The sequence below is a fragment of the Protopterus annectens genome, chromosome 16.part0, assembly GCF_019279795.1.
Source record: "Protopterus annectens isolate FY-2018-M chromosome 16.part0, PAN1.0, whole genome shotgun sequence".
Lineage (NCBI taxonomy): Eukaryota > Metazoa > Chordata > Ceratodontiformes > Protopteridae > Protopterus > Protopterus annectens.
In genome coordinates this window covers 566783109-566806896 of record NC_056750.1, presented here as the reverse complement: position 1 = coordinate 566806896, position 23788 = coordinate 566783109, and the positions used below count along the sequence as shown (strand labels likewise).

Here is a 23788-nt window from a genome sequence, read left to right as displayed (position 1 = left end):
GGAAGCTTCCTGTAGAGCAGCTGTTACTGGCTCTGTCATACGTAGACATGCTTGGTTAAAAGAACAAACCCTTCCTGATCACGTTAAAGCAAAATTATTGGATGCACCTTTACAGCAGGATGTATTATTTGGTGTCAAAGCACAAGAGGTTTTAAAGAAAATGGAGGATAAGTCAAAGTCTATGCAGACGGTCAAGGATTTTTTGCAGGTACAACCCCCTCGTTTCAGCAGAAATTGGCCAATGAAAAACTGGTCCTTTCCAACTTCTGACAGATCACAGAGAGGCAAATGCAGATGCCCAAGGGGCAGAGGTCAGTCACAAGGCCCTTACAAACCTCGTCAATGGGGTACTGCTACCCAGAAAGGAGGAGAAGACAGGCCCCAGGCTAGCAGAAGACAACCACAATGACTCAATCCTCAAACTACCAAGCAAATCTCTCTTGGCAGCTCCCTTGGGAGGAAAATTAGCATTTTTTGCAGACAACTGCCACATCATCACAAAAGACAAATGGGTTCTAGATGTTGTTTCTCAAGGATACAGATTCCACTTTCATACCTTACCAAGGATAAAAGGAATGCCAAATCACCAAATCAATGAGCAGAGGCACAAAAACAAATTACAGCTCTCATGGACATGAGAGCCATTGAACAGTTACCTACACAGGAGCAAGGACAAGGATTTTACTCAAGACTCTTTCTAGTCCCAAGAAAGGACAAAGCATGGAGACACATTCTGGATCTTTCAATTCTGAACACCTATCTGCAAGTACCAAAATTCAAGATGCTAACACTACAACAGCTTCTTCCCATGCTGGGCAAGAATGCTTGGCTAGTAACGTTGGACCTCAAGGAAGCATACCTGCATGTCCCTATCAGACAAAATTGCAGAAGATACCTCCACTTCATTGCAGGTTCAACACATTATCAATTCTTTGCACTGCACTTTGGCTTATCTACTGCGCCCAGGATCTTCACAAGATGCCTGGCACCAGTAATTGCATACTGCAGACAGAGGAATTCAAATATACCCATACCTGGACAACTGCCTTATTCAAGCAGAAAGCAAGGACATTCTTTTAAAGCATCTGGCATTTGTCAAACACCTTCTAAGTTGCCTTGGGTACACAGTAAACGAAAAGAAATCAAAACTAGCGCCCTCACAAAACATAATATTCCTGGGTGCCAGCTTGAATACAACCACCCAGATGGCTTATCTCACGCCAGACAAGAAACAGCTGACTCAATATTTCAAAATAATGGCAACAAAGACCCAACTCCCTGCAAGCAAAATTCTGGAGGCCTTGGGATTCATGGCATCTTGCATACTACTAATACCATTTGCAAAACTGCATATGAGGAAATTACGATGGTACCTGAAACGCGTATGGACTCAGCACAGCCACAGCTTGGAAACAATGATACCACTCATTCCCTGCCTTCAACAGGAGTTTGTATGGTGGGCACAGGCATGTCACCTCAACAAGGGTCAGCCTTTCATCTTGCCCACAGCCAGGCAAACTATGACAACAGATGCATCGGACTATGCTTGGGGAGCACACATGGCAGGACAGTGCATTCAGGGCAAATGGACTACAGATCAGAGGCATCTGCATATCAATCAAAAAGAAATGCTAGCAGTACAGAATGCCCTAACAGCTTTCAAGATCCTCTTACACCCAGGACAACTAATAATAAAGACGGACAATACCACAGTAATGTGGTACATAAACAAGCAAGGGGGCACACATTCCTATCCTCTGTGCAGGCAAGCAATGACCTTGTGGAACACTGCACTGTCTTAACAGGTTCAATTACAAGCACAATTCCTGCCAGGAAAGAAAACCACATTGGCAGACGACCTAAGCAGAAACATCATGGATCCACACGAGTGGAAACTAGATCCACAAGTATTTGCAATGATAGCTCAAAAATGGGGACGCCCAGACATAGATCTGTTTGCAAGCCCCCAAAACTACCAACTTCAAAAAATTTTGCACAAGAACATTCCATCCCCAAGCTTGGAAAGTGGGACGCCCTCTCATTCATTTGGAAAACATTAACAGTGTATGTCTTTCCTCCACTGCCTCTTCTAGCAAAGGTACTGCTGAAAGTCAGATTACAGAGGCCACAAATGATACTCATTGCACCAGACTGGCCACGCTAGCATTGGTATCCAATTTTAAGGAACATGGCCAATGGCCCACCATGGATTTTACCACAAATTCCTCACCTGCTCACCCAGCGAGACAATCAGATTCTACACAGCCAGCTCAAGATTTTAAACCTGGATGCATGGCAAATTACCTAAACAACCAGCCAACACCTCTATCCAAAGCAGTTATGGATGTCATTCAGGAGACCCCGCACCAGGAAAACCTATTCAGACAAATGGAGAAGATTTTGCACCTGGAACCAGGCTAAAGGCCAAAGTCCCCTTGATCCAAACATTCCTCAGATTCTACAATATTTAACTGAGATGTTGCACAAAGGTCTTTCCTTTTCATCTATTAAGATCCACGCCTCAGCAATTTCAGCTCGTTACAACACGGATCCTCCTTTATTCTCACATCCACTCCTAAGACAGTACCTCAGAGGGGCTAAGAACATAGGACCGCCAAGGAGACCACCAACACCTACTTGGGATCTCAACTTTGTTCTGGAAAAGCTTACACTGCTGCCCTTTGAACCAGCTTTTTCAGCTAATTTAAAATTTCTTTCATGGAAAACTGCCCTACTACTTGCAATAACCTCATCTAGAAGAGTCTCAGAGCTACAGGCACTAATGGCAGTGGAGCCTTTCCTCATTGTTCATCAAGACAGAGTCTCTCTACGAACTAACCCTTCCTTCATGCCAAAGGTGGTATCCAGTGTGGCCCTAAACCAATCCATTCATTTGCCCACCTTTTTCCCAAATCCCCAGAACAAAGGAGAAAGACTCCTGCACTCTTTGGACATTCACAGGCAATTACGTTACTACTTGGATAAAACTAAGGCTTTCAGAAATTCTGACCAGCTCTTTGTAGCCTATGCTACAGGATCACAAGGAAAAGCTATCTCAAAACAGACCATTTCTAAATGGATAGGGCATTGCATACGTTTCTGCTACACGCATCATGGGAAACCGGTACCTGCTAACATTAGGTCCCACTCCACCAGGCTACAGCTACATCAGCAGCCTTTCTCAGGGGAGTGCCAACCAAGGATATTCTGGAAGCTGCAACTTGGAGTTCAGTGCACACCTTCACCAAACACTATCACTTACCTCTATATTCTAAGACTAGAGCTGGTTTTGCCATTGCAGTTTTGCAGGGCCTACTAGCTCCTTCTAACCCTGTTTAACTCCACTTCCCATCCTTAGCTTTGGGATTCAACCCAAGTGTGATGACTGCAGCAGGGGGTAACATGATGAACATAGTACAGTTTTGTACCTACCATAAATGTAGATGTTCGAGTGTTCACCCTGCTGCAGTCGAGGTTACCCTCCCTCCATCCCCTCTGAACTAGCTGAACTTATCTATACCACACTATCCTGTTCAACCTCTGTGGTGTATTTGCTTGTGCCTAGAGGTATTGTTTTATTTCGACTGTGGGACCGTCTGTTGGCAGGGTAGTCCAAGTGTGATGACTGCAGCAGGGTGAACACTCGAACATCTACATTTATGGTAGGTACAAAACTGTACTTTTTTCAGAGGGGCCAAAAATTTACGACCACCCAGGAGAGCTCCAACTCTAGCCTGGGACCTTAACTTTGTATTGGAGAAACTCAACCTTGCTCCTTCCAGCTGCTACTGCAGAATTAAAAGTCCTTTCTTGGAAAACAGCTTCCCTTTTAGCTATCACTTCGGCAAGAAGGGTATCTGAATTACAGGCCCTTATGGCAGTGGAGCTTTTCATCATCTTTCATGCAGACAGGGTGTCCCTCCGGACCAATCTCTTTCATGCCAAAGGTGGTATCCAGTGTGGCCTGTAATCAGTCCATTGATTTGCCAACCTTCTTTCCTAATCCACAGAACAGAGGGCAACGGATACTGCACTCCTTAAATGTGCACAGACAACTTAGATTCTACTTGGACAGGACTAAACCTCAAAGGAAATCTGAACAACTGCTGGCGGCAGTTGCTGCAGGGACAGAGGGGGAAGGCTATTTCAAAGCAAAACCTTTCCAAATGGATAGGCCATTGCATTCATTTCTGCTATAAGCACCATGGAAAACCTATCCCACAGGGGATCAGACCCCACTCAACCAGGACTGCATCTACCTCTACAGCCTTTCTCAGAGGCGTACTTACCAGGGACATCCTAGAAGCTGCTACCTGGAGTTCTGTACATAATGTAACCAAGCATTACCATTTGCCAGTTTTCTCTAAATCCAGAGTTGGCTTTGCCACTGCAGTTTTGCAGGTCTTTATAGCTGGTCCTAATGCTATCTAAATTCCTCCTCCCATCCTTAAGTTTGGGAATCTACCCAAATTTAATGACGGCAACAGTGAAACACTAAGAACATAGTACACTTGTGTACACTTACCATAAATGTTGATGTTAGAGTTTATTCACTGTTGGAGTCCCGGTTACCCTCCCTCCATTCCTGTTTTTTTTTTTTTTTGGTATACCTCCTCTCTCCTTCTCAATGAGTAAAAGTTTTTTGGTGTATTTGCTTTTTTTGTTTAAGGTATAACCTTGTATATTTATAGATTTAATTGCTTCTCATTAGGGCGGCACCTAACATCTGGGGCAAGAAAAAGTGATGTAATAACATCGGCTACATGTTTTATACCCCTGACGACCTGACGTCACAGAAGAAGAGACAGCAACTGACGTAGGACCCAAGACTTTGTTAATCAGGCCGACTGAGGGCTAGTGCAAGCAAATAACCCAAATGGTAATGACTGCAACAGTGAATACACTCGAACATGTACATTTATGGTAAGTGTACACAACTGTACTTTCTCTGCACTTCCCTTTGGCTTATCTGCTGCGCCCAGAGTATTCACAAAATGCCTAGCTCCAGCCATTGCATACTGCAGGCAGAGAGATATTCAAGTCTACCCATACTTGAACGATTACCTGATTTAGGTGGACAGTCAGGAATTGCTACTTCAGCACCTGGCATTTGTAAAAAGTCTTCTAACTTCACTGGGATACACCTATCAGTGAAAAGAAATCACAACTGGTGCCCAGCCAACAAATTGTATTCCTGGAAGCAAGATTGAACACAACTTCCCAGATGGCATTCCTCACTCCAGAAAAGCAGGTCCATTTGACAAACTATTTTAAACTAATGGCCACCACAACCCAGCTATCTGCAAGGAAAATATTGAAAACCCTAGAGTTCATGGCCTCATGCATTCTGCTAATTCCATATGCAAGACTGCATATGAGGAAACTTCAATGGTACTTAAAAAGTCTCTGGTGTCAACATTCTCAGGACCTTGAAATACTGATTCCTATCATACCTTGTCTAAGGGCAGAGTTCCTTTGGTGGGTAGAAGCATGCAACCACAACAAGAGACTCCCTTTCACTCAACTCCTTACCTCCCAATCCCTGACAACAGATGCATCAGATTGTGCATGGGGGCTCACATGGCAGCCAAATGCCTTCAAGACAAATGGAGCCCAGAACTAATTCCCCTGCATATCAGTGAAAAAGAGATGCTAGCTGTACAGAATGCTCTGACAGCCTTCATATACCTTATCCTTCCAGGACAGCTCTTGATAAAGACAGAGACAACACAGTGGTACATAAACAAGCAGGGCGGAACTGATTCTTACCCACTGTGCAGGTTAGCCATGGCTCTGTGGAACACAGCCTTGAACAATCAAGTCCACCTACAAGCTCAATTCCTGCCAGTAAGCAAAATTCACTGGCAGACTTGAGCAGAAATCTACTGGACCCTCACGAGTGGAAAATGGAACCCAACTCATTCAAACTTCTAACCCAGAGGTGGAGAACACCGGAGGTGGACCTTTTTCCCTCCCTCCAAAACCACAAATTGAGCACATTTTGCACCAGGAACCCTCACAGCAGAGCCTGGAAGGTGGACGTCCTATCCTTTACATGGGAAAACCTCTTACTTTATGCCTTTCCTCCTCTGCCCCTACTCTCAAAAGTACTACTCAAGATCAAACAGGACAGGCCAAGGGCAGTCCTTATTGCCCCAGACTGGCCATTCCAGTACTGGTATCCACTCCTCATAATCTGACAGAAGTGCCACCCTGGCACCTAAATCAGACACCTTCCCTGCTGTCTCATCAGGAGGGACAGATTTTGCATCCACAGCTGCAAACCCTAAACCTTGCAGCCTGGCTTATCCCCTGAATACACCACCAGCATCCCTCAGCAAACAGGTGCTGGACATCATCCCTGATGCCAGAAGGCCTAGTACTAGGAAATACTATGCTGAAAAGTGGAAAAGAGATTGTTGTTGGAGTCAATTTTAATGGAAAGGACATAGCTGTGCCCACCTTTTCTCAAATCCTTGATTACCTAGCAGAGCTGCTCCACAGAGGCCCATCCTTGACATCCGTTAAGATTCATGCCTCTGTCATCTCACCTCATTTTAATACTGAGCCCCCCTCTCTTTTTCACCCTCTCAGCAAACAGTTCCTGAGAGAAGCTAACAATTTAAGGCCCCCTAGAAGAGCTCCAACCCCGGCCTGGGACCTCAACTTTGTACTGGAGAAGCTCACACTTCCCCCTTTTCAGCAGAGTTAAAATTCCTCTCTTGGAAAGCAGCTTTACTTCTAGCTATTACTTCAGCAAGAAGAGTTTCTGAGCTACAGGCACTAGTGGCGGTGGAGCCTTTCATTATTTTCCATTCTGACAGCGTTTCCCTCAGGACTAACCCTTCCTTTATGCCCAAGTGGTATCCAGTGTGGCTTTAAACCAATCCTTCCACTTGCCAACCTTTTTCCCTAATCCTCAGAATAAAGGGGAAAGGATCCTGCACTCTTTAGACGTGCACAAGACAGCTCAGGTTCTACCTTGACAAGAGTAAGCCTTTCAGAAAATGTGACCAGCTGCTAGTCAGCTTTGCTACAGGGGGAGAGGGCAAGGCCATTTCGAAGCAAACCATTTCCAAATGGAAAGGTTCATAGGTTCATAGATTAATACTAAGCTAACTGCCCTTGCGAACCATTTTAAGCCTAGCCAATTATCCCTTGTGAGACTCAAACCGTGCACCTTGTGTTTGTAAGGCAAACACTTTAACCATTACACCACCCTCCCAACCCTCTTCTGCACTGCACCCATTTCTGCTACAAGCACCATGGAAATCCTTCCCCTCTGGGGATCAGGACTTATTCCTCTAGAGCTACTTCAACCTCTACAGCATTTCTCAGGAGAGTCCCCTAACAGGGACATCCTAGAAGCTGCAACCTGGAGTTCTGTACACACCTTCACCAAGCATTGCCACTTACCTGTTGCGTCTTTCGGCTTTTCCCGGTTAGGGGTCGCCACAGCGGAACTCCGGTCTGCTAATGATTGGTAGTTGATTTTTACGTGCTGAGTTACCACCCCTGACTCATAATCTTCAACGAAGGTACGCCCATTCAGTCATGTGTCCACGTAGAAGACGCTCTAGCTGAGAATCGAACCAGACAGTGGCTTACTGTGAGGTGACTACGCTACCGCAGCACCACCACCGCGGGTCTTGAGCTGGATTTGCTACAGCAGTCTTGCAAGGCCTGCTAGCCAGCCGTAACACTTCTTGACTGCCTCCACCCTTCCTCAGCTTTGGGAATCAACCCGAGTGTGATAACTGCAACAGTGAAACACGAAGAGCATAGTACAGTTGTGTACACTTGCCATAAATGTAGATGTTCGAGTGTATTCACTGTTGCAGTCCTGGTTTCCCTCCCTTCAGCCACCTGGCTTTCTCTGTCCTTTCAACCTATCCACTTTATGTGCATCTTTTATGGCAGGGGTATTTACTTTTTACTGGAGGTGTTCCACACCATGTAATAGCTTCCTATTGTGGGGGCTGCTGACATCTGGGGCACGAAAAACTGGTGTAATGGCGTCCGGCTGCCTTTTTTATACCCCTGACAACCTGACGTCATGGAAGAGGCGACAGCATCCAATGCAGAAATCCCAAGACTCTGGTGTTCGGGTCGACTGAGGACTACCTGCAGGCAGATAACCCAAGTGTGATGACTGCAACAGTGAATACTCTTGAACATCTACATTTATTGCAAGTCTACACAACTGTACTTTCCGAAGGAGGTATGGGCCTCCTTGAAATTGGTTACATGTATAGGTCTGCAATCGTGGGACTGCACACGTGTCTGCTGACCTCACAAGACCCAAACATAGTGAAAGTGAGGAGAATAAAAAGTAAATTGACTTTCCTGCTTAGTGTAGCAGAAGCATATTGGCATCAAGCAGGAATACAAATCAAACCAAAAGTAGATAAAAATCAAGCAGCATCTGAATGTGCCAAAAAAAAAAAGAAAAATATAAGATCAGATGAGAAGGCAAGTAGTGTGGAGAATGCATAAATATAATTGCAAGTATAGAAAACTCCTGGAGGAACCTCTTGTTGATCAGGATCGAACTCTGGAATGGTTAAGGAGAGGCAAATTAAATCAAAAGATGAAAGATTAGTATTAGTGACAGCAGATAGAGGGCTACGTACACGTTGGTTTAGCAAGTGCATTGAACATGTGAGAGAAATGGGCAAATGTAGGTTTTGTAAAATAGAATATGAAATGGTCGCACACCTTGTTGCTGGTTGTGACGTTACTAATGGCAGAAGGACTGTATACTGAAAGGCATAATAATGTGGCAAGGTTATGGCACTGTGGAAACATTACGATATTGATGTGGCTGAAAAACACTGGAAACATAAGCCATAATGCATCATAGGAAGGGAAGTCTACATCACATGGGATCATCCATTACCAACAGTTCAAAAGACAGATGTGAGAAAAACAGATGTAGTGGTCCATGAAAAAAAAGAGAAGTAGCACTGATCATTGAAATTGCTACACCCATTGACTACAGTGTCTTGCATAGAGAGAGACATAAACTCATAAAATATTAGGATTTGCAGACGGAAATGAGAGCAATGTGGAAGAAAGATACCCAGACAGTTCCAATATTAGTAGGAGCAACAGGTAATATAAAAAATCTCCAGTCGTATTTAGATGCGTTACCAATGCATGTAACTCCGTTTGAATTGCAGAAGTCATTATTACTGGGCATGTTGCGGGTGCTGGGAAGAGCACTTCTGGCTGACATCAAAGATTGAAACAATACTAATTTCATGAACATTTGTCATACTTTGACTTAGAATGGGATCCAGTCCCCTCATGGTATTTCATTGTAACCCAAAAGACTTGGAGAAATAAAAAAAAAAAAAAAAAAAAAAAAAAAAAAAAAAAAAGGAAGGGAGGAGAGAGGTTTTTTTTTTCAGTTTCAGGAGAAGGAGCAGATGCAGTCTCGCCACCCAGCCAGGTTGTTAAATTATTCCCAAGCTACTGCCGATGAAAAAAAAGCAAAAGATGAAAATGGTACTTAATTTGGCCATAGGAAATGGAAAACGGCTTGCTGATCTGTGCCAAGAGATTACTTTTGGCTGTAATATTTTAAATACTTTACTCACTGTCTTCAATTAGAAAAGTATTTTCCTCATACCCTGACAGTGATTCCCAGTTGGAATAGCAGGGACTAGGATAGGATTTTTTTTCCCTTCAGGTAATTCTCTTGCTGAAGATTCTGAGGAAAGTATTTCTTTTTATTTCCTTCTAGAAGAGTTCTCTCGCTGATACCATAGCTGAAATGAAAATTATTTCCATGGGAATAGGATGAAATCCCCATTTCCCAGCAAAAGTAAGATTTTTTGCAACCGGATTTTCCTCCACCTGCAGCTGTCCCTCTATTTTTTATCAGCTTTAGAATGTGTTTTCTGAACATCTTTCATTATGCCGGACAGTCTGCCTCCTGTCTCTTAAAAAGCTGTTATAAAAAATACCTTAAACACACAAATCCCCTCCATCCACAACCCCTTTTCCCAACTTTTGCACATGGGTCGGGGTGTCACTTCAGCAGTAACATTAAACTAGAGCTAGGATTTATACCGCCGGGTGTCTGGCTGTGCCACAGTAGCTCTTCATCGTGCATACAGCTGCAGTCATAACAGATGGGTTCTCCTGCCGTCAGGCGGGTCCTCGGTCGGCCGAATTCCAAAGTCTAGGTCCGGCGTCGGTTGTCGTCGCTTCTTTCTTGACGTCAGTGCGACAGGGGTATAAAGGAACCAGCCGACGCCGTTTTCTTCAGTCTTTCTTGCCGCGCAGTGCCCGAAGCAGAAGCAGTTCGCAAGTGCCGGTCGGCCAGCTCCTGAAATTACGAAAATTTTGAAACCGAAGTCTTCTTGAAAGCTAAGTACCCCGTTGGGGAAACTTTTCTTGCCTCAGACCGATGTCAGACAATGTTAATAATTGTATTTCATGTGGGAAGCAAATTACCGTATAAGGATTTCCATTCCCTCTGTATACCTTGTTTAGGCCCAGACCACGACATCTCGGTCTGTCGCTTTTGTGCTACATTTAACAAACGCACCATTAAGCGTCGGGCGGAGTTCGCCCAGCATTATTTTGGAAAAACATTTAACTATATTATGTCGTCGGATACTCTGACTCCTGTTTTGTCTAAAAAACGCAAAGATAAGGACCGACACACGATGTCCGCGGCCTCTACCGACACCACGCCAAAGCCGACTACACGTGGTCCGGTTCTCAGCGAGGCGCCTACGCAGCCCCTGACTACCGACGACACTTCATTGGCGGTGTCTCCTGTGCCCGAGGTCGCAGGCTCCTCGGCCCACACCCCGACTACAGATACCGAAGCCACTCTTGGCGTTGAACCTCAAAATGTGGACAGGTCTACCTCCACTCAAGGTGTTTTCAGACCACCTTCTTCTTTCTCCATCAAGGCTTTCACTAAGTCTAAAGCAGCCATGCACTCTAAGAGACAAGCTACACAGGGCCCATCTCCAGGCCCCATGCCTAAAAAGCAGATGCTTAAAATGGCTGAGGATTTAATGACTCTTATCAGGGGTTCTCAACCCCCACCGGACAAAAGGCCCAGAGTGGAGGAAGAATCCCCCTCCTCTGATCAGGGCTCCATTATTTCAGAGCACTCTGATCAGGAACATTCTTACTCCCCTTTTGAAGACTCTGATGCGGAGGAGTCCATTCCTTCTGTATCCCCCCCAGAGGATTACTCATTTGGGGAAACTCTGCATACTTTAAGGGAACATTTCCACTGGGAAGGCCAAGATTATTCTGATTCCAAGAAAAGGCTTAGGGAATTTCTCTTACTACCTCAGCACAGGCCTCTGGCTATACCTCCTGTCTTGGACAACCTAGATGATGTTTACTCAGAGGCCTGCCTTAACCTGGACTCTCTGCCTCCAGCCCCAGTTAAGCCTGACCGGTACTACAGGGTTCCTGACTCACACCAATTTCTATACAAAAGCCATGCTGCTGACCCAGAAACCATCTCACAGGGCCCCAAGGGAATTAAGGCCTCCACTGCTAAAAATCCATTACCTTCCGAGAGAGATTCCAGATCCTTAGAAAGGTGGGGAAAAAAGGTATATACCTCGGCTACCTTAACCATGAGGGCCTTAAACTGTCAGTTCCATATGCTAAAATACCAACAGTTTTTGTTATCACAATTGAAAAGTAAAATGTCACAACCTGAACAACCAGACTTGAAGGAGTTGCAGGATTTGATGCATAGTGCAGAACAAGTGGGTAAGCATACCTTACAAAGTAGTTTTGATGCTCTAGAGGCCTCATGTAGAGCTGCTGTTACAGGATCAGTCATATGTAGACATGCCTGGCTCAAGGAACAAACCCTGCCTGATCATGTCAAAGCTAAATTACTAGGTGCCCCTCTTCAAAAGGATGTATTATTTGGTGCTAATGCTGAGGAGGTATTAAGAAAAATGGAGTAAAAGGCTAAATCAATGCAAACTGAGAGATTTTCTACAGGCACAACCCCCACGTTTCAGTAGAAATTGGCCTTCCAAAAATTGGTCCTTTCCAGCCACGGACAGACCCCAAAGAGGCAGATACAGGCGCCCGAGGGGCAGAGGACAATCCCAAGGATCCTTTAGAGGCAGACAATGGCAAGCTCCTACACAAAGAGGTGGTGAGGATAACTCGCAATCATTCAGAAAGCAAGCCCAGTGACTTTCCCCTTTGCATGCCAAGCAAGACTCAAATGGCAGTCCCCTTAGGAGGAAAGCTGGCATTATTTTCAAAGAATTGGCATATTGTCACAAAAGACAAATGGATCCTGGACATTATAAACAGAGGCTACAGATTCCATTTTCACACCCTTCCAAAAATGAGAGGCATGCCAAACCTGCCACACAATCAAAGGGCAGAGGCACAAAGGCAAATTACAGATCTCATAGACATGAAAGCTATTCAAGAGGTACCTATGCACGAACAAGGTCAAGGTTTTTATTCCAGGCTATTCCTGGTACCAAGGAAGGGAAAAGATTGGAGACCTATTTTGGACCTGTTCATCCTAAACACATTTCTACTCATACCAAAATTCAAGATGCTTACTCTACAGCAACTTCTTCCCATGCTGGGCAAGGAGTCTTGGCTGGTAACATTGGACCTCAAGGAGGCATACCTGCATGTCCCAATCAGACAAAATTGCAGAAGATACCTCAGATTTCTTGCAGGTTCAACCCATTATCAGTTCTCTGCATTGCCCTTTGGCTTATCTACTGCGCCCAGAGTATTCACGAAATGCCTGGCATCAGTAATTACCTACTGCAGACTTCAAGGAATATAAATATTCCCTTATTTGGATGACTGCCTGATCCAAGCGGACAGCAAGAACATTCTTCTGAAACATCTGGCTTATGTAATAATGTTGTTGAGCTCTCTGGGATACACAGTCAACAAAAAGAAATCAAGGCTAATACCCTCTTGGAAGATAATTTTCCTGGGTGCCAACTTGGACACAAACACCCAGATGGTCTACCTCACGCCAGAGAAGCAGGGGCAACTAACTCAATACTTCAGAGCACTAGCAAATTGCACCAGGCTGACTGCAAGGAAAATCCTGCAGGCTCTGGGATTCATGGCATCTTGCATCTTACTAATCCCATGTGCAAAGCTGCATATGAGGAAACTTCAATGGTACCTGAAAAACATATGGTCTCAACACAGCCACAATTTGGAAACAATAATACCACTAATTCCATGTCTGCAAAAGGAATTTCTGCGGTGGGCTCAAGCATGCCAAACAAACACAGGTCTTCCATTCAGCAAGCCTCAAGCAAATCAAGTCATCACAACAGACTCCTCGGACTACGCCTGGGGGGCGCACATGACAGATCGGTGCATTCAATGCAAATGGTCCCAAAAAGAAAAGCACCTTCACATCAATCAAAAGGAAATGCTAGCAGTAATAAATGCTATTATAGCTTTCAAGGACCTTCTGCAACCAGGTCAACTATTGATAAGAACGGACAACACCACAGTTATGTGGTACATAAACAGGGAGGAACACATTCATACCCCCTATGCAGACTGGCCATGTCACTTTGGAACATGGCCATGGACTTACAAATCGAACTACAAGCACAGTACTTGCCAGGCAAGGAAAACACGCTGGCAGACAACCTAAGCAGAAATATGACAGATCCACATGAATGGAAGTTGCATCCAAAAGTTTTTACAGAAATAATCCAAGCATGGGGAAGGCCAGACATAGATCTCTTTGCCTTCCACAAAAATCACCAATTGATAAAATTCTGCTCAATGATTTTCCATCCAAAGGCCTGGAGAGTGGACGCTCTCTCTTTCATTTGGACATCAATGACAGTTTATGCCTTCCCACCTCTTCCTCTGCTGCCGAAAGTTCTATTGAAAACCAGAGCAGACGGACCAAAGATGATTCTCATTGCTCCGGACTGGCCAAGACAACACTGGTACCCACTCCTGAGGAGCCTGACGCATTCCCCACCATGGACCCTGCCTCTAATGCCTTTTCTGACTCAGCACAGCTTCAAAACTCTTCACAGCCAGCTAAAAACACTCAATCTAGCTGCATGGAAGATTCCTTAGCATCACAACAGACCCTACTCTCCAAGGAGGTGCAGGATGTCATTTTGGAGGCCAGAAGGCCGTCAACTAGAAAAGCTTACTCCGCAAAATGGAAACGGTTTTGTGTCTGGAATGAGAAAAAGGGCCAAGATCCTGAAAAACTGAATTTACCTCAAATACTACAGTATTTAGCTGAGCTGCTAAGCAGTGGACTTTCATTCTCCTCCATCAAAATCCATGCCTCAGCCATTTCTGCAGAATACAACACTGATCCACCCTTATTCTCTCACCCTCTCTTAAGACAGTTCCTCAGAGGGGCTAAGAATCTAAGACCCCCAAGAAAACAACCAATACCTGCTTGGGATCTCAATTTCATTCTGGATAAACTGACCTTGCCTCCCTTTGAACCAGCTGCCTCATCAGATTTGCAATATTTGTCCTGGAAAACAGCTTTCCTTCTGGCTATTACCTCAGCTCGTAGAGTTTCAGAACTACAAGCTCTCATGGCTGTGCAGCCTTTTATCATCTTCCATCAGGACAGAGTTTCCTTACGAACCAACCCGTCCTTTATGCCTAAATTGGTATCCAGGGTAGCTTTGAATCAGGCCATACACTTACCTACCTTTTATCCTAATCCTCAAAACAAAGGGGAGAGATTACTACACTCATTGGACATCCACAGACAACTACGTTATTATCTGGACAGAACAAAGCCTTTCAGAAAATCAGAACAGCTCTTTGTGTCCTATGCTGTAGTAGCTCAAGGAAAGCCTATTTCGAAACAGACAATCTCAAAATGGATAGCCCACTGCATACGCTTTTGCTATTCTTTTCATGGCAAAACTGTACCTACAGGCATCAGATCTCACTCCACAAGGGCCACAGCTACCTCTGCAGCTTTCCTCAGAGGAGTTCCTACCAAAGATATTTTGGAAGCAGCCACTTGGAGTACCTTCTCCAAGCACTACCACCTATCATTATACTCCAAAACTAGAGCAGGCTTTTGCCACTGCAGTCTTGCAGGGCATCCTGGCTCCTCCTAGTTCCACCTAGTGCCTACCACCCCTTTCTTAGCTTTGGGATTCTACCCATCTGTTATGACTGCAGCTGTATGCACGATGAACATAGTACAGTTTTGTACCTACCATAAATGTAGATGTTCGAGTGCTAATACAGCTGCAGTCCAGGTTTCCCTCCCCCTTCCCCTCTTGGGACAGGCCTATAGGCTAACACATCCTCATACAACCTGATTGGGGTATTCATTTATGGTGTATTTGCTTGCAACTACTGTATTTTGATTATATTGCACTGCTTTATTACACAAATTTATGTATTGCCTTCCTTCTGGGGGCACCTGACATCTGGGGCAAGAAAAACTGAAGAAAATGGCGTCGGCTGGTTCCTTTATACCCCTGTCGCACTGACGTCAGGGAAGAAGTGACGACAACCGACGCTGGACCTAGACTTTGGAATTCAGCCGACCGAGGACCCGCCTGACAGCAGGAGAACCCATCTGTTATGACTGCAGCTGTATTAGCACTCGAACATCTACATTTATGGTAGGTACAAAACTGTACTTTCTTCCACACCACACACTCACTTATGCATATGGCTAATTCACCTACGGCATGTCTTTGGAATGGGGGAGGAAACCTATGTGAACACAGGGAGGCCATGCAGACTCCCCACAGAAGGCACCCTAGCGAGAGTTGAACAAGTGGAATCTTTTGCTGTGAGGTGACAACTCTATCTGCTGTGCCTCATACACACAAACGCCTGTTGTCTAATCCTAAGTCAGATCCTGCAGTTATTTCCTTATCAACTCCATCTGCTGTTAAACATATTGTAAATGCTAACTCCATTCCCTCTGATAAGGATGGAAAAGGGCTGATCGATTTGGAAAGAGAATAGATTCTTATGCTACTTTAACTTTCTGAATTCTGAACTGCCGGGTTCACATGTTAATATTTTGAATGTTTTTTGAGAGCATGAGAAATTTAACTATTAATCCCTCCTACTTGTAAGGTTAAACTTCACTTAATTCTTTAACTATGTCAGCTTCACAGGTAAACACTTCAAAATCCCCTTATGATTCTGCTAATGCTGTTTCCAGAGCTGCTGCTCCTGGTTTGGTTATGAGAAAATTTGCTTGGTTACATTCTCAAAGCTTACCAGAAAATGCTAAAACTGAGATTTTAAATTCTTCTCTTGACAACGATATCCTGTTGCTGCTGATGTCCTTATGAAAGAGGGAAATTGGTTCAAGAGGTTACACAAATATTTTAGTTGTCCTCCATGTTCAGTAAAACCTTTCCTTCTAATTCAAGACCTTTTTCTGAGGGGAAAAAAGTCTCTGCAAGGTGCAAGTGAAGTTGGAAAAAAAAAAAAAAAAAGACATGGGTGCTGTAAGAATTGTGTGGGTGGGTGTGTGGGGTGGGGTCGGGGTGGAAGTCACTTGGATTCAAGGACAGTTCAAAAAGAATAAAATATTTGCTTCTTCAACACGAGCCGTCAGCTGGGTATAGTCAAGGCTTTATCCGTCTACATCACTGGAGTGGCGATAGTGCTGGATTATTTTGTCTTGGTCTGTTAGAAACAACATCTGCTGCATCCATTTTTTGGAGATTTGGTAGACTGTACTGAAGCTTTTTTCCTGTGTTTTGGTTCCTCTAAAAAAAAATAACTGTGCTATTAGGCAGCAAAGTCTATGTGAAGAAAGTTGGTTCTCAGGATTATATCGGCTCTGACAAGCTGATCTGTAGCAGTCAGTCATATTGGATGGATCAGGATGGAATGATACAGAGTTAGTCCACTGTTGCTATTTGGGTCATTTAAGTATTTTATCCTTGCTTAGCACAGTACAGATTTTTTTGCTGGTCTTTTGCCCCCACTGTGTGTCGACCATCAGCACCATTTTTGGTCATTCGGCCTATTCTTTCCTCATCAATGGGGTGATGACTGACCAGGGGGGAGCCATCATTCAGACCACTATCAGGAGTGGTTTGAAGGTTTGTAATTTTGTTTCCCAAGCTGTAACAGCCTGCAGTCACCCAAGCAAAGTCATTCCCTCACTTTTGCAAGGGGTGTCCCTCAAATTTCCCTGCCCCTCCTCTTATGACACGCAGTAGTTTCCCTGTTTCCAAGTGAATTGTACTGCTCAGTGCACTCTTGATGAAGCCAAGACTTTGACTAGTACAGTGTAGTTAAAGAAAATAGCTGACTGCATGTTATAGTGCATTAGCTAATGTAAAAAGTCAGAAAGAGTCTAACCATACCAGTTTACACAGTACATTCCATGCATATGCTAATTTAATGTAATTATACATTTTGATAGCAAAATATTTTACTTGTGTGTGTGTGTGTGTATATATATATATATATATATATATATATATATATATATATATATATACACATCCATATATATATTTTTTTTGTTTTGTCTTTACAGTAATTGGAAGAGGTGGTGAACAAATATCGAGAATCCAGGCAGAATCTGGCTGTAAAATTCAGATAGCTCCAGGTAAGAGTTGATGTAAGCAACTGTTTTGTCACAGCAGTCTCGTTGGGGTTTTCTGTTGTGGCGGAAGTCAGTCTAAAATTGCTGAAACATTTAGTAGCAGGTGCAAATAAGAAAGATGATGGCTGTGGTTGTGTGCTATCCATCTTTTCTCTCTTAAATGCTCAAAGGTAACAAGTTTAATTTTACAAATCAAAATATTGGCAAGAAATAAGAATAGTTTGTTGATGCTCTTCGTGTTTCACTGTTGCAGTCATTACATTTGGGTAATCTGCTGGCAGGTTGCTCTGTCGGCCTGAATTCTAAAGTCTTGGGTCCTGCGTCAGTTGCTGTCTTCTCTTCCATGACGTCAGGTCGTCAGGGGTATAAAACATGCAGCCGACGCCATTTTCTTTAGTCTTTCTTGCCGCACGGTGCCCGAAGCAGAAGCATTTCGCAAGTGCTGGTCGGCCGACTACTGAAATATTCGAGTTTGAGTTTCAGAACCAAAGTCTTCACTAAAGCTAAATACCCCGTTGGGGAAACTTTTTTTCTTGCTTTTTACCGATGTCAGAAAAAGTTAATAATTGTATTACTTGTGGGACGCAAATACCACAAAGATTTCCAGTTATACTGTATTCCTTGCCTAGGCCCAGATCACAACGTACCTGGCTGTCTGTTTTGGGCTAGATTTAACCAACGCACCATTAAGCGTCGGTATATTTTTGCATCAAAGTATTTTGGAAATAGATTTAACTACCCAGAAATGTCGGATAGCAATCAGAGTACCGAAGTACATAAAAAACGCAAAGAAAAGGACAGGGAAAGGCAGTCGAGATCCAAAACTGACCATGCTTCTCCTAAGCCAGTCGCTGGTTTGCCGGTAGTCAGATAGGCGCTTTCGCAGCCCCTGATACCTGCTACCTTCGAGTCGCAGGTCTCTACCGACACCCATGTGCAGTCCGGCATGTCGCAAGATACTCAAGGTATTGGACCGACGGATGTATCTCCCTCGGATGGGTCTGGAGCCGCTGAGCAGGCACCAGCTTCTGAGGGTGTATTCAGACCTCAACATTTGTATATCAAACTGACAACAGCTGCAAAACCAAAGACAAAAGCAACTTGTAAAACTAAAAAAACGGCGCATGAGCCACGTGCACAGGCCTCTATGCCTAAAAACAGATGATCAAAATGGCTGAAGACCTTATTACCTTGATCAGGGGTACCCATCCCCCTCCAGATGAGAGGCCTAGGCAAGACACTGATTATGAATCTTCAGATCAGGTTTCTATTTCTTCTGATCAGGAATTATCTATACCTCCCTATGAGGATTCTGATGCTGAGGAGTCTATTCCATCTGCATCTCCTCCAGAGGATTATTCATTTGGAGAAACCTTGCATACTTTGAGGGAGCATTTTCACTGGGAGAGTCAAGACTTCTCAGAATCAAAAAAGAGGCTCAGGGATTTCCTTCTTCTCTCTCAGCACAAGCCTTTAGCCATTCCCCGTTTTAGACATTGTGGATGATGTGTTTTTGGAGTCAAGCTTGACCCCTGACTCCTTACCTCCGGCTCCCAGTAAGCCTGACCGATATTACAGGGTCCCTGACTCGCATAAATTTTTATTTAGAAACCCTGCTGCTGATCCTGAAACTATTTCACAGGGTTCAAAGGGAGTTAAGGCCTGAACAGCAAAACATCCTACCCCCTCTGACAGAGATTCAAGGGCACTAGACAGATGGGGTGAAAAAGGTTTATACATCTGCATCCTTGGCAATCAGGGCCTTAAACTGTCAATTTCATATGCTTAAGTACCAACAACATGTTATGGGATTGCTGAAACAGAAAATTATGTTGATTTCAGAATGTGCAGTAAATAAAGAATTGCAGGAATTATTGCATACAGCTGAACAAGTTGGAAAGCATACTTTGCAATGTGGTTTTGATTCCTTAGAGTCCTCCTGCAGGGCCGCTGTTACTGGATCTGTAATTAGGAGGCATGCCTGGTTAAAGGAACGAAATTTGCCTGATCATGTTAAAGCTAAATTGCTAGATGCACCTTTACAGCATGATTCTCTGTTTGGTATTAAGGCAGAAGAGTTTTTAAAGAAAATGGAAGACAAAGTTAAGTCTATACAAACTGTTATAAGACTTCTTACAAGTGCAGCCACCAAGATTCAGTAGACACTGGCCTACAAAAGATTGGTCTTTTCCTGTGTCAGACAGAGCTCAAAGAGGCAAATCCAGACGGACTAAGGGTTCCAGATACCAGGCACAAGATACATACAGGTCAAAACAATGGGGCGCTTCCACCTCCAAATCTGGAGGAGATAAAGCGCAAACCTACAGAAAGCAATCCCAATGACTTCCCTCTACCTATACCAAGCACTTCTTTTGGCAGCACCCATAGGGGGAAAATTAGCACTTTTTGCTCAAAATTGGCAGTTAATAACCCAGGGCAAGTGGGTACTAAACGTCGTATCACAGGGATACAGATTCCATTTCCACACTCTGCCAATGGCAAATGGTTGGCCAGATCTGCCAAACAATCAATGGGCAGAGGCACAGAAACAGGTTACGTCCCTCATGGATATGGGGGCCATTCAGACAGTACCAGAACAGGAAAAAGGACAAGGTTTTTACTCAAAACTGTTCTTGGTACCCAGAAAGAACAAGGCCTAGCGGCCAATACTGGATTTATCGATTTTGAACACATACCTGGACATTCCAAAATTCAAAATGCTCACTTTGCAGCAGCTTCTGCCCATGTTGGGCAAGAATGCTTGGCTTGTGACTTTAGACCTAAAAGAGGCATACCTGCATTTTCCAGTCACAGTCATGCAGACGATACCCAAGATTCAAAGCTGGTTCAATGCATTACCAATTCTTTGCACTGCCCTTTGGCTTATCTACTGCGCCCAGGGTCTTTACAAAGTGCCTGGCACCAGTAATTGCATTCTGCAGACTAAGAGGAATACAAAAATATCCTTACTTGGACTACTGTCTCATTCAAGCAGAGAACAAGGACATTCTTCTTCAATATCTGGCATTTGTAAAAAGACTTCCATCATGCCTAGGATACACAGTCAACAAAAAGAAATCAAGACTAGTACCCTCACAAGAGATAACTTTCCTGGGTGCAAGCTTGAATACAACTGCCCAGATGGCTTATCTCATGCCAGACAAGCAAAGGCAGCTGACTACCTATTTCAAAATGCTGGCAACAAAGGCCCAGTTATCTGCAAGAAACATTCTGCAGGCTTTGGGCTTCATGGCATCCTACATGCTGCTAATTCCATATGCAAGACTGCATATGAGGAAACTTCAATGGTACCTAAAAAGTGTTTTGACTCAATATTTCCACAGCCTTGAAACAGTCATTACTCTCATTCCCTGCCTGCAACAGGAGTTTTGATGGTGGGCAAAGGCTTGACACCAGAACAAGGGACAGCCATTCACATTATCTCCAGCCAGGCAGACACTAACGACGGATGCATCAGATTATGCCTGGGGAGCCCACATGGCAGGAAGAGGCATTCAGGGCACATGATCCTCAAATCAAATGCATCTACATGTCCATCAAAAAGAGATGTTAGCTGTTCAAAATGCCCTGACAGCTTTCAAGGACCTACTTCATCCGGGACAACTACCGATAGACAGACAACACCACGGTCATGTGGTATATAAACAAGCAGGGGGGCACACACTCCTACCCCCTTTGCAGACTAGCCATGACCTTGTGTGACGCAGCTTTGACTTATCAAGTACATCTGCAAGCACAATTCCTGCCAGGAAAGGAAAATACTCTGGCAGACGAGCTTAGCAGAAACCTCATGGATCCCTACGAGTGGAAGCTGGATCCACGAGTCTTCAGCATGATAACAAGGAAATGGGGATGCCCGGGCATAGATCTGTTTGCCTCCCCTCTCAATTACCAGCTAAAAAGATTCTGCACAAGTACTTATCACAGACCAGCATGGAAAGTGGACGCCCTATCTTTCAGCTGGAAAAACCTATCAGTATATACCTTTCCTCCACTGCCTCTCCTCCCCAAGGTGCTCCTAAAGGTCAGACAGGAGAAGCCAAAGATGATACTTATTGCCCAAGACTGGCCACACCAGTACTAAGGAACTTATCTCTATACCCGGCTTGGACCTTACCTCAAATACCTCGACTACTGTCCCAGCAAAACAATCAGATCATGCACAGCCAACTCAGGACATTAAACTTGGCTTGGCGGATAATGTAGACATACAAAAAACACCTCTCAGTAAAGCTGTGATGGATGATTTTCTGGAAGCCAGAAGGCCTAGTACTAGAAAGTCTTATACTGGAAAATGGAAGATATTCTGTGCCTGGAACCAGGCACAAGGAACTGATACAGCGGTACCAAATATTCCTCTGATTTTGCAATACTTAACTGAGATGCTGGACAAAGGCCCATCTTTTTCATCTATTAAAATTCATGCCTCTGCCATTTCGGCTCATTACAATACAGAGCCACCACTTTTTTCTCACCCTTTATTTAGGCAGTACCTCAGAGGAGCCAAAAATTTAAGGCCCCCAAGAAGACTACCAATACCTGCATGAGACCTCAACTGTGTCTTGGAAAAGCTCACCCTGCCTCCTTTTGAGCCAGCTGCTACAGCTGATACGAAGTTTTTATCTTGGAAAACAGCTCTGCTCTTAGCAATTACTTCTGTAAGATGAGCTTCAGAGCTACAGGCGCTCATGGCTGTGGAGCCTTTCATCATTTTTCATCCAGTGTCTCCTTGAGGACAAACCCAACATTTATGCCTAAAGTAGTGTCCAGTGTGCCTGTTAACCAAGCCATCCATCTGCCAACCTTTTACCTACATCCACAGAACAAGGGGGAGAGAATTCTGCATTCTTTGGACGTACACCGACAGCTTAGAGTCTACTTGGACAGAACCAAAGCTTTCAGGAAAATGGAGCAATTACTAGTGGCATATGCTGCAGGATCACAAGGAAAGCCTGTCTCAAAGCAGACTATTTCTAAGTGGTTAGGCCACTGCATTTGTTTCTGCTACTTACACCATGGCAAGCCAGTGCCTAAGGACATTAGGCCTCATTCCACCAGAGCTGCAGCCACCTCAGCAGCCTTTCTCAGGGGAGTACCTACCACAGACATTTTAGAGGCGACTACCTGGACAGTGCACACCTTTACAAAGCATTATCATCTGCCACTCTACTCTAAATCCAGAGCAGGCTTTGCCACTTCAGTTCTGCAGGGCCTCATAGCCTCTCCTACTGCTGTCTAGTTCTTGCCTCCCAACCATAGCTTTGGGACTCTACCCAAATGTAATGACTGCAGCAGTGAAACACGAAGAACATAGTACAGTTCTGTACACTTATCATACATGTAGATGTTTGAGTGTATTCACTGTTGCAGTCCAGGTTACCCACCCGCTTTCCCTCTTTTTTTCTTTTGGATCTTATCTTTCCTTCTCTGATTTATACTACCTATGTGGTGTATTTGCGTATAGATGAAGGTAAAATTTATATTGGTGTATTTCTGAATATATACATAAAGTTTGGCTACCCTTTTTGGGGGCACCTGACATTTGTGGCAAGAAAAACTGTAGAAAATGGCGTCAGCTGCTTCTTTTATACCCCTGACGACCTGATGTCAGGGAAGGGGCGACGGCAGCCAACGCAGGACCCAAGACTTTGGAATTCAGGCCAGCTGAGGGCTACCTGCTAGCAGGATTACCCAAATGTAATGACTGCAACAGTGAATACACTCTAACATCTACATTTATGGTAAGTGTACACAACTGTACTTTCCACACCATGTAATTGCTTCCTATTTTGGGGGCTCCTGACATCTGGGGCAAGAAAAACTGATGTAATGGCGTTGACTGCATGTTTTATACCCCTGATGACCTGACGTCATAGAAGAGGCGACAGCATCCGATGCAGAAATCCTAAGACTCTGGTGTTCTGGCTGACTGAGGGCTACATGCAGGCAGATAACTGAGATGTGATGACTGCAACAGTGAATACACTCTAACATCTACATTTATGGTAAGTGTACACAACTGTTCATTTTTAGCTAAAACTACTGAGTTTCTTAGGCCCAGAGTATGCAGTACGCCTACAAAACCGACAACCAAAGCGCATGCTCAAGCTCCCATTCCACACAAACAAATGTTTAGAATGGCTGAAGACCTTATTACCCTAATTAGGGGAA

General features: G+C 44.2%; 1 protein-coding gene across 1 annotated transcript in view; it reads left to right on the top strand.

The window, feature by feature from the left end:
* The window catches only part of FUBP3 (far upstream element binding protein 3), a 1726332-nt gene that overhangs the window by 357612 nt on the left and 1344932 nt on the right, over positions 1–23788 (top strand). Inside the window, exon 5 of the mRNA XM_044058146.1 lies at positions 17528–17599. Within this exon, the coding sequence (XP_043914081.1) occupies positions 17528–17599 (72 nt within the window). The remainder of the gene's footprint in view (positions 1–17527; positions 17600–23788) is intronic.